This window comes from Moschus berezovskii, chromosome 19, assembly GCF_049115385.1.
Source record: "Moschus berezovskii isolate FMDL1 chromosome 19, NW_MosBer_1.0, whole genome shotgun sequence".
Lineage (NCBI taxonomy): Eukaryota > Metazoa > Chordata > Mammalia > Artiodactyla > Moschidae > Moschus > Moschus berezovskii.
The window spans coordinates 9,995,616-10,011,955 of record NC_142478.1 but is presented as its reverse complement, the minus strand read 5'-3'; the positions used below and the strand labels follow the sequence as shown (position 1 = coordinate 10,011,955).

General features: G+C 41.1%; 2 protein-coding genes across 4 annotated transcripts in view; one reads left to right on the top strand and one right to left on the bottom strand.

Annotated features, from left to right (window-relative positions):
* LRBA (LPS responsive beige-like anchor protein) overlaps nt 1–16,340 on the bottom strand; it is a 777,374-nt gene that overhangs the window by 306,969 nt on the left and 454,065 nt on the right. The window lies entirely within an intron of this gene.
* Nucleotides 14,562–15,641, top strand: MAB21L2 (mab-21 like 2). Its single transcript, XM_055405332.1, has one exon. It carries the CDS (start codon nt 14,562–14,564, stop codon nt 15,639–15,641), a length of 1,080 nt encoding a protein of 359 aa, XP_055261307.1.

The following is a 16,340-nucleotide window of genomic DNA, read 5'->3' as shown; positions in this document are numbered from 1 at the left end:
AGAGAGGATTTGTGAGTTAACACAGAGAAAGCACTTAGAACAGTGCTTACACAGAGTAACTGCCTCATGTGTCTTATTACTACTGTAAAAGCATCTCTTCAATATCCACTTAGTGAACAATACTCCCTGGCAAAAGTAAACAACAGCTCTAAAAAAGAGGGAGTGTTCAAAAGTAGTACAATAGAAGAACAAGTAGGACGTCACAGAATTGTGTTAGTGATCTAAATGTGTTTAGGAGAGGAGAGGTAAACCAGAGGTCATGCCAAATGAGTGTTTTAAATAAGTATATGAAAAGAGAAAGAGAATTATAATCTATATTTAACAAAATCGAAATCACTTCTAACCACTGTACGTCACCCTAACAAAAGCTACACTAATAACAAAGAGTATACTTCTGACAATATAGAATTTGGAATCCCAGCACATTGGTTTGTTCAGCTTGTGCCAGTCACAACTGACTGGACACAGTCCCTGCGGGCATGCCATTGCATCCAGACTGGACGGTTCATTAGTCATAATTACTATAACTGTACAGCAGAGACTGCAGCTTTATCTCATCATACATCTTTGATCAAGCTGCTTCAATTTCTGCTTCATCAGCATCTGAAGTTACATTACTGGAGTTTTTTATTTTCCATCGGTAATTAACACAGATTAGGCTGTTCTATCAAAACATGGATTTGGTCTTCACATTTAGTAAGGAGGGCCCAGATCTGACCACCATTTGACCTCTGACACTTCAAAAGCACCTAAACACCATGAATCATCAGCTGAAATCCAGAACGTTACAGAGAAAATTAAACAAAGAAAAGAACTGACCTGTGTTAAAAGCGTAAGATGATTGGACTTATCGACATTGAGACTAACCATATTTGCTGCAGCTTCTCATTAAACATTAAATCACATATCAGAAGAACACATCATACATATTAATTGTTTCGCAGTGTCACTTCGGAACGACTCATATCACAATTAGTGCTTCTCTCAAACTATAAGCTACATAAAGAAATTTCCCATGAAGCTTGAAGACAAAATGATGTAGAAGATTGTAGCAAAAGGTTAAGAAACAGATGGATAATAGATTTCACTGAACACTAAAGCATAACACACTTAGTTTAGAAAGGAAAATGTTGCCAAAACACAGTTCAAATACAAAACACTGAATGAAATTGATGTGTCAGGAATTTTTTTCTTCCAAGTTCTACTGGAGAACAATAGGGGACTAAAAGGCCTGTCTCACAATTTTTGTGTCTCACTATTTTCATGTGCAAAGCGTCCCCACTGTAGGCTGCATGAACAATCATAACCGACAGTTACATGCAGGCACTGAGGCTGCAAAAATCCCAGAGTAATTAGCGTTGTCTGAATGCAATGACATCTGTGTTCTCATGGTCCTCAAGACACGTCAGGCCAATAAGATGTACACGAAAAAATATGACAAGCATTGCGAATGCCCTTCTGAAAGGTCTTACACTTTGGGGGAACACTGAAGAAATAACACATGTCATCTTCTTTTCGTAAGCAGTATATTTAAGATTAAAAGATCTGAAAAGACCTTTTGAGTCATTCATTCTCTTTTTGTTAGCTAGAAAGCATTATTCAACATACGGCAATGCAGTATGAAAAAAAAGTCTGCTGCATGCTTCTCTCTCTTTAAAACTTTCTGAACACAAGTGATTTTGTGCAATGGCAGCATATGTGCCCACTCCCATAAGTGACAAAATAGGGAGCATATCTTATTAACACTGCTCAGATTCTTTACATTTTAATGTTAAAATAATCTATCTTAGTACTGGACATATAACAACTTAAGGTGTGCTGACAAACGCCTTAGAATTATGTTTGCATTCTTCTAATAATAGAGACTGTCAAACTGATTGCATTAAAAAGCCTTTGTTTTAGGACACCTAATGCTTTTGCCGAGTGGTGCCTATTGCTGAGCCCTCTCTCCAGGCTGTAGCAGTATGTTGGAGCATGCACTTGCTCCAAGAAAGACATTAGTCATCATTAACAGAAGCACTGACACCAAATCTAAGTGCCTCTCCACAATGGCCAAGTGGCAATCATCTTTCTCTTACACTGTCACTGCTGATTAGGATTTTCTTTCATGAAAATTTAATTTGTCCCCCTTTCTTCAGCTTTTTTTTTTTTTTAACATTCCTATAAAACTCTGCATTCAGGAAAGACTTCAAATACAGCAAAAGACACTGCACCTATAACACAGCTGACAATATAGAGGCTACAAGATTCTCACCAAATATATTCTCTAATGCAACAGAAAAACACAGGTTAGCAAATGAGTAACAAACAACAGGCAGAACACACTGACTCTGAAGGAATCTTGCTTTTAAGAGTCTGTAAACCTCAGGTGGAGAAGGAAATGGCAACCCACTCCAGTGTTCTTGCCTGGAGAATCCCAGGGATGGGGGAGCCTGGTGGGCTTCCGTCTATGGGGTCACACAGAGTCGGACACGACTGAAGTGACTTAGCAGCAGCAGCAGCAAACCTCAAAGGAGGACTGCAGCACGGGGCCGGATAAAACTCCTCTACACATCAGTCACACAATATGAAAGCTTCTTTAAAACTAAGGCGGTCATATTTCAATGGCAGCCATCTTTCACTATGTTTCAATTGTGTATTTTTTCATTTCTTAAGAAGGAAGACGGGTATTCACACAGACATGTCACCACACACTCAAGAAAATATTTAAGCATCCATACTATCAGTGTGCATTAACCTGCTGGTTACATTAAAAAAAAAAAGAGTGGGGCTGAGCGGTGGTATTTTCAGTTGCACTGGACAAATGAAAGTGATTCATGTAGCCATGCATGGTACCCCATGACCAGATGATACTACAGACTAAAACTGTGGTTCTGTACAATATCACAGTGTTAAACAAGATATCAGAGCGATAAGCTATTTGAGGAAGTCTTAAAAAACATTTACTTTTCTGTTTTACTTCAATTTGTTTAAAGTTTTCCAAAAAAAATGTAAGCATGTGATAGTTTGCAAGGATCCTGGTACAATCCAAACTCCCACTTTCTAGTTATAAATAATATCTTCTCTTTATATTACTTAAATTTTGTAACAAAGTAGATGTTGGCTTAAATTTAAAATATTTCTTATATTTTTTTATATCCCTTTTAGAACATGTGTACTTTTAATCAAAACCTGTTACACTTTTGTGTTTAGGTGAATATGAACTGTACTTACCTTTAAGTGTAAATATCCACACAAAGGCTTTTAAAAAAAGAATCAATCTCACTGCTTTTTAAATTCAGAAACAACAATAATTTATCAAACTTTAATCATTAAATGTTCAATTCCTGACTATTTTACTGTGAAAAGTAATATAAAACAAATTTGAAGGTCAAATAGTAACTGCTTAGTGTCTAATACATCACATTTACAAATGGTTCGAGTTTTTTTTTTTTTACTGCAGTCGAAACATTTCAGAAGAAATTAGGATTTATAAAGGATCTTTAGGGCCAATTTCTAACTACTAAACTTTTATAAGTTCAGAGTTATCATGAATAAGTAAGGATCTAGTCTAAATTAAAAGCAAAACCATGCAATAATAACCTAATTGTGCTTGCAGAGTATCTTTACAAATAATCTGCTTATTTCTTAATTCCTAAACTAAGTAAAAATGCTTTTTGAATTCTCAAAAGCTTAAAAGTAAACTCTACTGAGTTGTACAGAATTTTACAAATCAAAATTTCCAAAACTTACAACATAATTACTAATTCTGAGATCTAGTACGTGTTCAGGTAGAGAAGTTTAGCTCTGTAACTTCCACCCCTCAACCTAAACCTCCAAGTCACTTGTCAGTTAAGGGTTGGGCGATTTATTGACCGGCCCTGGAAGCATACTGTCAGGGCTGAAGGAAATATGAGAGAGGGTTGTGGCGACTGTTCTGGAGCTCATTGATAATGACATACCTGCCTCTGTCACCCATTACCCATACTACAAACTACTTAGACCTAACTGAAAAATCAATAGCCTACTTGCACTGGTTCCTGTGGCTGCCTCCTTTGATTGTCAGCTCCTGTCTAGGGTCAGCACTTACATGAAAGGGGCTGTGACTGCCTGATGCTTTCAGGACAACCTAACGATATGAAACTAGCCAACAGAACAGTAAATTCTGTCTCTCTGCCCTCCTCATCAATTAGGCTTTGACTAGGCTTGCCTGTAGAAACCTGACCTTTTAAGTTTAGGTGAATATGGACTAGCTGAACACACCATTGCCCTCAGCACTGAGCCAGGAAATCTACTGACAGGTTAAACAAAACAGAAGGTTGTAACTGTCATAATTTGCATTGCACTTTCACGCCAACAAGGGTGTTATCAGTAGGGGCAAGCCCTGGAACACACAACTCCAGCACCCTTAAGCCACGCTAACTCATAAATTTTCAAGTGAAGTGAGATAAAACATAAATTCACAAATAGCAATGCATTTCTCATCTCTTAGTCTTTTAGGCTTGCACTTTGCAAACCCACAGAGTGTCCATCAGCAACTCTCTCGGTGGTCACCTGCCATGCCTACTGCATTAACAAGGGATTTCCAAAGAATACAATATAGACATAAAAATAACTCAACTATGCCCATTGAAAAGCTATTTTAGAGTGAATTTATAATAAAGCACAGACTGATTGATCTATAACTCAAAATGAGAACAATTAGATCTCAGTATGCTGTCTTTTCCTGTCTCACTTTCCTCCCTCCAAAAATATCCACAAGCTCAGACAAATACTAAGTTATCGCATAAGTGAAGGGAGGTGTTGAAATTATTTCCTACCATGCTAGTCTGATATAGCATCTTTTACAGTTTGAGGGAAAACTAAGAACATCTGTAAAATAAAAGATGTTAACACTTTTATGCTTGTCAGAACTTCTGATGAAAACAAGTGAAAACCATGAGAAAGTAGCATAAAACTTACTTTAGTGACTCATGTTTTGAAAACCATTTCCCTGCTAGGGTCTATCTTTTATCACAACATAAATATGGTAATGTTATAGTTCCTTACAGCAATGTCATTTCTCTAAAGAGAAGACTGAACATTCCTTTTTTTTTTTAAGTTCATTGTGAACTTGAACTTTATTTGGCTTCAAGAACTAATATTTACAGATTAGCTAATCTTAGTGAAAATATCAGAAACACTGAAAGACAATTCAACAACCTGAGGAAATAAACACACCTGCCAACCTTGTGTACCCTTTTAAACACATAGAACTCTGTTAAATATGTAAGAATACACAGCCTGTTTCATTTTCACATTTCTGCAATCCAACTCTTATCAAGCAATAATTAGCATACTCTTAGAATTTATTCCAACTTGTTAATGGGATGTCCCTCACAACTGTCTTCAATCTATAATTTGCATTCTTCCCTAAAGTCTAAAATATGGGCTATAACCATTTGTAAGCTTTTTTTTTTAATCCTGTGATTATTTTCATGTTGAAAACTTTCAGCTGGTAGTATCAGAACAGCACTGAAACTCTAAATGTGTGCAAAAAGATTTCTGATTTAAAATCAACTGCTAAAGATATAAATAACAACTCTGATCATGTTGGGGTAAGAAATTATAGATTTCTGACTACCTAGAAGAGGCAGAAAAACTCCTCATCTGTCCCCCCATTTAACAATTGAGAAAATATGAGTAGAGATAATGACTTGATCAAGGTCACTCACACAACTTGTAACCAAGGAAGGGTAAAAATTTAGGGTTTTTTATCCCCTAGACTAATGCTCTTTAATAAGCTGCTGCTGCTGCTAAGTCACTTCAGTCGTGTTTGACTCTGTGTGACCCCATAGACGGAAGCCCACCAGGCTCCCCCGTCCCTGGGATTCTCCAGGCAGGAACACTGGAGTGGGTTGCCATTTCCTTCTCCAATGTGTGAAAGTGAAAGTGAAGTTGCTCCGTCATGTCCGACCCTTAGCGACCGCACGGACTGCAGCCCACCAGGCTCCTCCATCCATGGGGTTTTCTAGGCATAGGCTACCCACCCCAATATTCTTGGGCTTCCGCTATGGCTCAGCTGGTAAAGAATCTCCCACAATGCGGGAGACCTGGGTTGGGAAGACGCCCCTGGAGAAAGGGAAGGCTACCCACCCCAATATTCTGGCCTGGAGAATTCCATGGACCTTTTAGTCCATGGGGTCACAAAGAGTCGGACACGACTGAGTGAATTTAAATGTATGTCTCCCTTTATCTTATCTATCCAGGTAAGCTACGTGACAGCCAACAAACTTACATTAAAAAAAAAAAATGCACAGCTTTGTATTTCATTAAGCTTTAATACAATTTATAGAAAGTTTTGAATAATTTGAAGGAAAGATTAGATTTGTAGACCATTTAACCAACAAGGTTAAATAACCAACAGAACAAATAACTATTGGAAATATAAGCTCTAATTAAGTAAGGCTGGAACCCTTTACTCATCTAATAAGATGATTAACTGTGCCTTGGGTAGCCTTTCAGGCCCTCTGTGTGCCCCTGATAGCAAAGGGAAAGGGCATGGACAGTGTCTGTCCCAGCAAGCAAATCATTTGGAAAAAGTCATACTCGTAGATCAAAGGTTTTTCACTCCATCCAGGCTGATTTAAACCTACCAACCCAGGTAGGGTTTGTCTGTAGACAAAAAAGTAAGAGAGTGATTCTTTAGGATCCAAAGATAATAAGGGAAGGGAGAAAGGGAAAATTCAGAAAAGAAACAGACTGGCAGAATCTTGATATACATAGGCCAAGACAGCTGTTTTATATCCCAGCTTTATTTCACATGGTTAAAGAAAAAGTTTCCATTCCTTAGATCATCAAATATTATTTCATTTATACTACACAGATGTCTTCTATATGTAGATTAGAACCACTGAAGGATTTTTGTTGTTGTTATTTAACCACTCCCAGGAATCACAGAAACCTCTCAGTACATCACTTTTACTCAAATTCATAGTGTTTAAAGGAAAGAATAGGCTAGATTTTTTAACATTTTCACTAAAAATACCACAAAATCTATTAAAAATTTCCTGTAATTATAACAGGAGATGGATTCAAGATTACTACTATTACTGATAATACAGATGGAGTGCTGCAGAGCCTATATATTTCAAGAAAAACAGATGTTGAAAAGAACTAGTTTTCCTGAAGTGTAACAAAAACTTACCTACAACATGCTTAACTGATAAATTTTAAACAGAGAGCCACAAAATGTCTCCTATGGACTGAAACAAATATGGAACATAACACCAAGTCTTATATTTTGAACTAAGCACCGCTCAGTACTGGCATAATCAACATCCCTCCTCTCCATCACCTGTTTCGTAAATGTCTGGCTCTGATCGCAAGAGAAAGTAGAAATGGGAGTGGGGATGGCTCTGAGATCCCAAGAAACATTCTACATGTGAGTCAGTACTATTATCTTATGAAACAAAGAAACTGCATCTTCTTTAAAGCTAACAATCGGATGTTCCAAACAGAATTGAATGAAACTGAAATCAAAAGCCTTGACTTATCTAGCATCAAGTTTAATAGTAACAATCTTGATTTTCTAGCTTTTGGAAGTGATATTAAAGGCCAGTAAAAGTGTGCTTCTCAAAGATGGAGGACACATAAATAATAACCCACTAATTATAAAATCCTCCCATAAATCGTTAAGAATTGGCTCTAGTAAAAGCACACTTTCATTTGCTGGAAATTATAGTAAGTCACGATGTCAATGTTATTAAACAGGAAAAATATAATATATACCTCAGAGTATATTAGTAAGTTAAAACTGCTAAAAGGAATGAAAGAAGGAAGAAAGGAAAGATGAAGGAAGGAGAGAAGACAGACAAGGTAGACTTTTGTTCAAACTTTTCAGAACCGTCTCATAGAAATAAAGGAATGTGACTCCTGTAACTCAAAAATGTCTACATTTCTTGGTAAAGTTAAAAGACATAAGTGAAAATACAGTAAATTCTATGAAATACCTTCTGAAAAATAATCACCAGATTAACTTACACTGTCTTAACACTGCATATCCTAGCTCAATAATGTTGCAGTTACATTTCGGTCAGGCTAAAAACTGTTCACTCCCATTTCCCTTATTACAAGTTCTTTGCTCTATCGTCTACTTGATGATATGACCTTATGAACAGCTTAATAAAGTACTCATATACACAGTTGGTACTAAACTTTCGAAAAAAACACCTATTGTATTTTCAATTGTCTCATCCTACTAAATTACACAGAATTAGACTTATAAAAGGTTAATAAGTGTAAATATCACTAATCAAATATATTATCCAAGGTAACCCAAACAAATTTAACTCCACAAAACAATATTCAAAAGGTATATAAAAATATTTTTCAATAGAGTTTGAGGCTTCAGTAATGCAAAGTTAAGACCATTCCTTTGACTTTACAGAACACTAAATTGAAACTGTTCAAACGAGAACAATATCTTTGGCTTACCAATCAATGTGATTACAAAGTTTGAGTTTCTTCTTTTTTTTTTTAAGTTATTTTGTGAAGGAAATTTAAAAAAACAACTTGTTTTGGCAGTATGAGTGAACATTTAAAGTAACAGGAACTATTGTGAACTGCTCAAAGAAAACACTGAATAACTAATCATTCTCCAGATTGATTTCAGAGTCATAATTATCAGTAGCTTATAAATAATTTCTCTCACACTTAGGAGTTTTGGAAAATTAGATCATCTGACAGAGAATGAAAGTGAATATGATTTTACTTTGACTTCGAATACAATGTGCACCATATAATCCTAACGGTGCTGTTAAATCTTCTTACAGATATTTTAATATCTTCATCAATGAACTTTCATCAATTAATACACTAACAAACTATGTTTGGATTATTCTTATTTTTACTGGAATAGTTTTTAAATTTGGGAATTTAATACTTACTTATTTTCCCTTTTACACCTTGATCCCCTAAAAAAGAATTTTCTTCTTAAAAATATCAAGCATTTCTATAAATACTCTGAATGATTAAGCATATAAGAACCAAACATTTAGCAACTTGCATTGATATTTTTAAAGTCAGATTTGAGAGGATAAGAATATATACAGGTAAACATGTGATCTTTTGGTTTCCCAAAAGTATAAATCCTTCAGACAGTTGATATTTTTAAGTCAATAATCTGATTATTTTTTAAATAATTCTAAAATGTTTTCCTGGAAAATAAAAACATATAAAGCTTCCATACTCTTTAGGAAAGATTATTAAAATATTATATGCTGTTTCTAGGAATAATCAATTAATGGTATCTTTTAAGTTCCAGTGATATGATAAAGTAAAACCTGCTCTGAAGTTTAACTCAGCACATTTCTAAGTAAAGATCAGCAAAAAATAAAACAATTTAAGGATTTTGAATTTCCTGGAAATATAAACAGGATTATAACTGTCAGATGTACAGAAGCACTGGCTTCAGCCATTAGTTTGGTTTTGCTCTGAGAAACACACGTGAACTACTGAATCATTTCTTTTCAAATCCATACATTCCCTGCAGCAGTTTAAGCTTCATCAGCAGTGCAAGAATGTATAAAAATGACAAGCAAAGAGCATCAGTTTTCTTTTTCTCTCATACTGCTTGCCTGCAAATGGAAGACAGGGTTGTTTCTCAAAGAACCGAAGTCGAGGTTGCTTAAGTCAATTGCTAAAGGAAAATATGACTGAATTCTCTATGCAAGAAAGTCTTGTAATTGGATAAACTGAGAAAATCAAGCACTGTAGTACTATCCCAGAATAAAGTATTATAAGATTAACATTCTAACTTACTTGCCCATCATTCTTCAATTAGAAATATTCTTAGCTTTTTAAGTATTCTGTCAACTCATCCCCCTTATTTTAGCACCATTCATACAGTACCTGGTTCTGCTTCTGATTTTAAATATAAAAAGCCCTTCAAATTAAAATATACAATTTTTTCCCAAAAACACTGCATTTGTATAAACAGTTAAAGTTTTATTCCCAAGTTTCTGTATGCATAAGTGTTTCACTGCAAAGGGAAATTCAATTAATAATTAAAAGTTTATTTAACCAGACCAAGTAAAAATAGGATCTAATGTATGACCTGGCTACTCTTCTGGAGCTTAAACATTCACATTTTTCAAAAACTAGCACAGTAATTGCTGTAATTTGACTCATTTTTTTTTTTTAAGGAAATGGGAACTTTTCAGACTAAAGTTTAAACATACATATTTGAGTTTATAGTAACTAAAAACATGCCCACCTCAGTATTATCATCTATAGTCTCATAAAATGTTTCTAGTGTAAGGACGATAAAGGTAAATCCTAGAGAAGTCTGAAGGTTATGAGCTACATGAAATCCAAAATAAAATACTCAAATCACACACTGCACGTTCTCCTTCTCTTTTTAGGAATGTCTGTAGCCAGACCAACATGATAAGTCTGGGCAGAAGCATGCTGATGTTGGCACTGCCTAAACCAAACAAACAAGATGTTTAACAGTCAAATAAAATGTCCTGCAGCCTCCCTAATGAATTTGTCAAGGACCATCAGATTCCGCTCCCCCTCTTTTGCCTCATTAACTCAAGTATGATGAGACGGATTATAACAAGAGAATACAGATCAATCGGTCTGAAGACTTGAAGTGGCTTTTAGCCTCTAGAGTTTCTTTCTCTCACTTGGTCTCCTTTAATAGAATACGGTATCTCCTGCAGAAGGGGCTGCCACTTCGTTTTAATACACCATCAAGGAGCTGCTGATGGACTTCTATACTAACATACATAAAAGCGGAGGTGACAGGGGCTCTTCAATTACAGCCTCCTCGGATACCGTTTCCCCCTTCAATTATTCAACCAGAGGAAGAGCGGATCCGCAAACACACAGCTGAAGCTGCTCTGAGAGCCGAGGCAGCCAGTGAGTTGGGGTGGGGGAGGGGGGAGGAAGGGGACCAGCAAGAGGGAGCATTATTTGCTGGAAGTGTTTAAGTTTATTGCTCAAATGATGTTTCTAATTAGTACCACGGCAATAAATTAAAGTCGCCTTTGTTTAACTGATTTATTATTTACTAGAGCATCTACCTCGGACAGGGTAAATTGGTAATGAATTGTTTTTAAATCAAAACATTTGTAACGTTTTATCATCCCTCGGCCTCAGTATGTAAAAGTGGACCAGTGAGGGGACCAGGGTGGGACGAGGCTTGGCCGTGCGGGCCGCGCCGGGAGGAGCAGGCGGGGGTGTCCGAGGAGCGGCGGCGAGAAGCCCCGCGCGGCCCGGCAGCCCCACCAGGGAAGGCGCGCGGGCGGAGGGCGCCGGGCCGCGGGCTGGGCGCGCGGAGGCGGCCGGGCGCCGTTACCCGGGGCCTCGGGCACACGCTCGCTCCGCGGGGCGCCGCGGCCCGGGCGGTCCTCGCGCCAGGCCTGGCGGCTCAGACTGGGGGCGCGGGGACAGGGACCCGAAGGGCAGGCTCCGCACCTCCGGCCCCGCCGCCAGCCTCCGCCCAGCAACCGCCCTGGGGAAAAGGCGCGCGGGATCCTCCGCCGGCGCTCCCGCCGCCAAGCGCCCCTGCTGCCACAGACGCTGCCCGGAGCGCGCTGCGGCCGCGGCCCACTGCCCGGGTGCCAGCAGAGCCCGGGCGCCCGCGCGCGCACCGCGGACCGCCGGTTCCGTCCATCCCCCCGCGGCCCGGGCTCCGACGCCAGCCGCGTGCCGGGGAAGGCAGGAGACCGCCGGAGCCCGAGGCCGCCGGCGCCGCCGCCACTCCCGAGAAGTCACTACAGCTCGGCGTCCCGGAGTCCCGCGGATCCGACCCCGGGCGCTGAGATGGATGGCGGACCTCAAATCCGACTTGACTCAAAAAGGATAAAAAGGGCAAAAAGGGCAAACTTCATTAGAAAGAGACTTTATAGCAACAAGAGTGAAGGGGTGACAAGATGCCAGTGGTCTGCACCAGACGTGGAAGAAAGAGCCAAGAGGTCCAAGTGTCTGACAGCAAGTACCTGATGAAACAAACTTTCCCTCTGCAACTGAATTCGGGTTCACCTGATTCAGCCTTAAGAGAGCAAGTCAAACCTTCCCACGGGGTTTTGCAAAGCCGCATACAGTTTGCAAAATGAAGTCTTAACACAATCAGCTTCATAGATGTTCATTGTTATAGCACCATCGGAGAACATAAGGTCCAAAATCTAACTAAAAGCATTCCCATCTACTTGATGTGTCCTAAAAAGACTCAGAATCCACACACCTGAGGTTCAAACATAAACCTTCAATTCTGAGCAAATCAGAATCACTGTTAGAGCTTTTCCAACCAAAAGTACCTAAAGGCTACCATGAGTTCAGCTTGAAAGGCTAATACATAGACTAAAAGCACATGCATGAGTTTCACTGAAATGCCAAGGGAGGAGCAAGCCATCTGTGTAATCAATAACAGGATAGTTTATAGATTTTTGCAGCAGTGAAGTCTTTTAAAACCAAGAGTCAATTATGAAAATAAAATTTTACAAGAGAAATTCTGTACTGCCTGAAAAATATATTCAAAAGTAGATTTCTAACACAAACATTTTAAGAAAACTCTAACTCAGGTTCACATTGACTTCCCTTCGTTTTTATTAAGTTTAAAATAATTTTAGTGGCTTATTTTAAAAGTATATCCAACAAAATTCTACCATATATAAATCTGCACCATTTCTCACAACTTAAACATATTTTCTCTCTAATAAGTTAGTTCTTGAAACAATTAATATTAAATATATCTTAATCTTAATTATGAAGTAATTATAAAACAAGGTACTTGCACTATTTGTGTCCTGCCTCGATTTTCAACAGCATATGGAAATTACTGAAAAGAGATTTACGATTATAAACCTTCACCCCATGTCCACCCCCCCCCCCCACCAACTGCCCAACTGGCGCGCACACACACAGCAATTGCTAGGGTTCTTGGCAACAATGGGAGGGGAGGGGAAGAAAAGGAAGACTTTGCCTGAGGAGAAAATCTAGAAAAATTTAGGTCCTTTCCCAGATTTCCCTTCCTCCTTCCGTTTGCCTTGAAGCGAAAGTAATTTTGTTAAGAGTTTGCACCTTCTTCACAATGCTGATAGGAAAGGGAAAAAAAAAAAGTGAGCCTTTCTGAACCGCTGCTGCTCCCCCTTGAATCACCCCAGCCATCTCCAAGGAGTCCCTTCTCTATATACTCTTTTTTCTTCCTGGCAATTGATAAGAGCGGAGGATAAAGAAGAGAGGACTGTAAAATGTGTGCAAGCGTTTGACTTCTACTATCTCCTCCTATTTTCTTACTTCTCTCTTTCCTCCCTTTCTTTATCAAGGGCAGCGGTGGCTGCTACTGTTTGCCAAGCATGCCTGTCTTCTCTCTGGGATTGGCTACAGCACTGACAGCTCGGATAGCGATTGTAGGAACGAAGCTCCACCCACCTCATGATGGTCCAGGACCATTCATAAACTAAATAACTCCAGGAAACAGCAAGGGAAGAGAGAGAGATTGGGGGGGGGGGGGAGAAAGAGGGAGAGAGGGATAAAGACAGGGAGGGAAAGGGAGGGGGGAGAGGGAGGGAGGGAGAAGGAGAGAGATTAGGAGAGGGAGAGAGAGAGAGACATCGGAGGGGAGGAGGGAGAGACGACTCGGAAAGTGGAATCTGCACAGGCAACCTAAAGGGGGAGGAGGAGAAAAATCCTGAAGTCGTTATAACTAAACCCCAGATGCAACGCAAGCAAGGACTTCGTCACACTCAAAGAGATTCTGTGAGAGCCAAATTTATAAATTACGAAGCAGAAATGAAAATCAAAGAAGTTCCAGAGGTTTGCACCTAGAGAAAGACAAGAAGAACCCACAGCAAACAAGTCAACCCAGTCCAAACAACGCCTCCAGTAGGAAAAGAGGAAAACCGCTACCAGAGGACCCCCTGAGCGGAGAGCAGACCTACACACTGGGAGTGCAGGGCGTCTGAGAACCTCTGAGCGTGCTGCGGGCTGAGTTGCACTTCGCTGCTCTCGGGACATTAATTACACCCTTCACCTTCCATTTGGGGGAGGGTGAGGAGAAAAGCACTCACCTAAGCTGAATAAAGAAGTGCTACCAGCGTGGGAGAGAAGTTTAAGAATGAAACACTGAATGTTTTGCTTTTATTTTTAAATTTACTTCGGCACTTAACAGACCTCATTTCCAGATTTCTGGGCCATCTCCGCTGCAGACGTCTAAGCCTCTTGGTAACCTGAATTTTTCCGTCTCACCCTGTCTTTCCCCAACCCCTTCTTTCCCTTCATCTTGCCCGCAGGCACATCTTCATTTCACTTATCAAGAGAAAGGAAAAAAACAAAAGTCCCAGCAGGTACTTTTCTTTTTCAAAGATTTTTTTTCTTATTGTCTGGAGAAGAAACAGCTTTCAAAAGAGGGGAAAGAAAGCGCTAGACGGCTGAAGCATCAGCCGGTCAGCCCAGGTGGAAACAAGAGTGAAAGTGGGGCTCAGGGGGAGCGCAGTGCCTCTTTCGCAAGCCGCAGGGCAACCACCAGCGCGTGAGCCTTGGATCCCTCAACGTATTGCGAGACGCCGGTGTACAGCCCGGACCTGTGCCCCAACATGATCGCCGCTCAGGCCAAGCTGGTTTACCAGCTCAATAAATACTACACCGAGCGCTGCCAGGCGCGCAAGGCGGCCATCGCCAAGACCATCCGAGAGGTCTGTAAGGTGGTCTCGGACGTGCTCAAGGAGGTGGAGGTGCAGGAGCCTCGCTTCATCAGCTCCCTGAGCGAGATCGATGCCCGCTACGAGGGTCTGGAGGTCATCTCGCCCACGGAATTCGAGGTGGTGCTCTACCTAAACCAGATGGGCGTCTTCAACTTCGTGGACGACGGCTCGCTGCCCGGCTGCGCGGTGCTCAAACTGAGCGATGGGCGGAAGCGGAGCATGTCTCTCTGGGTCGAGTTCATCACGGCGTCCGGCTACCTCTCGGCACGCAAGATCCGCTCTCGTTTCCAGACGCTGGTGGCTCAGGCGGTGGACAAGTGCAGCTACCGGGATGTGGTCAAGATGATCGCGGATACCAGCGAGGTCAAGTTGCGCATCAGGGAGCGCTACGTGGTGCAGATCACCCCGGCGTTCAAGTGCACCGGTATCTGGCCTCGCAGCGCGGCACAGTGGCCGATGCCCCACATCCCCTGGCCTGGCCCCAATCGGGTGGCGGAGGTCAAGGCCGAAGGGTTCAACTTGCTCTCTAAGGAGTGCTACTCGCTGACCGGCAAGCAGAGCTCCGCCGAGAGCGACGCCTGGGTGCTCCAGTTTGGGGAGGCTGAAAACCGTCTGCTGATGGGCGGCTGCCGAAACAAGTGTCTGTCGGTGCTGAAGACGCTGCGGGACCGCCACCTGGAGCTGCCCGGCCAGCCGCTCAATAACTACCACATGAAGACGCTGCTGCTGTACGAGTGCGAGAAGCACCCGCGGGAAACGGACTGGGACGAGGCGTGCCTCGGCGACCGGCTCAACGGCATCCTGCTGCAGCTCATCTCCTGCCTGCAGTGCCGCCGCTGCCCCCACTACTTTCTGCCCAACCTCGACCTTTTCCAGGGCAAGCCCCACTCGGCCCTGGAGAGCGCTGCCAAGCAGACCTGGAGGCTGGCCAGGGAAATTCTCACCAATCCCAAAAGCCTGGACAAGCTATAGGGTGCTGGGGACTGCTTGAAAAGCGACACGGACGGGAATGCTCTCGAACACACGACAGACACGCACCTCGGCGACTAACTGCGAGAACTCCAGACACAAACTTTTCCTGTCAGCCACCTAAGAGGAACGGAACCCGGCAGAAGACTTCCTTAATTCACAAGCAAACAAAAAGGAGAGCAAACCCACCACCCAACCAAAATCACGTTCTTGCACAAAAGTGATCGTTTTCTTCCAAACAATGTGAATTTAAAAGGTCACACAAAAGAAGCAATCGTGCTTTGCCACCACAAAATGAAACCCAAGGTACATTTTCAAATCAAAATATAGTCGTTTCTCCCTTTTCCTTCTCTCCCGCTCTTCTCTTTCTCCCTCTCCCACCCTCCCCACTTTGTTTTGGGTTGCCTGAATGTTGTCACCAAGTGAAAAAGAAAGTATTTAATTATATGTAAAATTCTTTTAAAAACAAAGTTTTGCTGATGTTAACTGTATCTCAGTGCCAATGTCAAACGTGCCCCTCCTTCCCCCACACCTCTTCCCTCACCCTAAGCAGTCTTGTTGAAAACAGTAATAAAAATATGACTTTACATTGTAATTGACTGATTGTGGATTGTTCTTAAATGAAGGCAGTGAGAGCACAGTTTACAGTTTATAATATAAAGATGTGAACTTGAGGAACTAAATGCAAGAAGCTTCCATTTT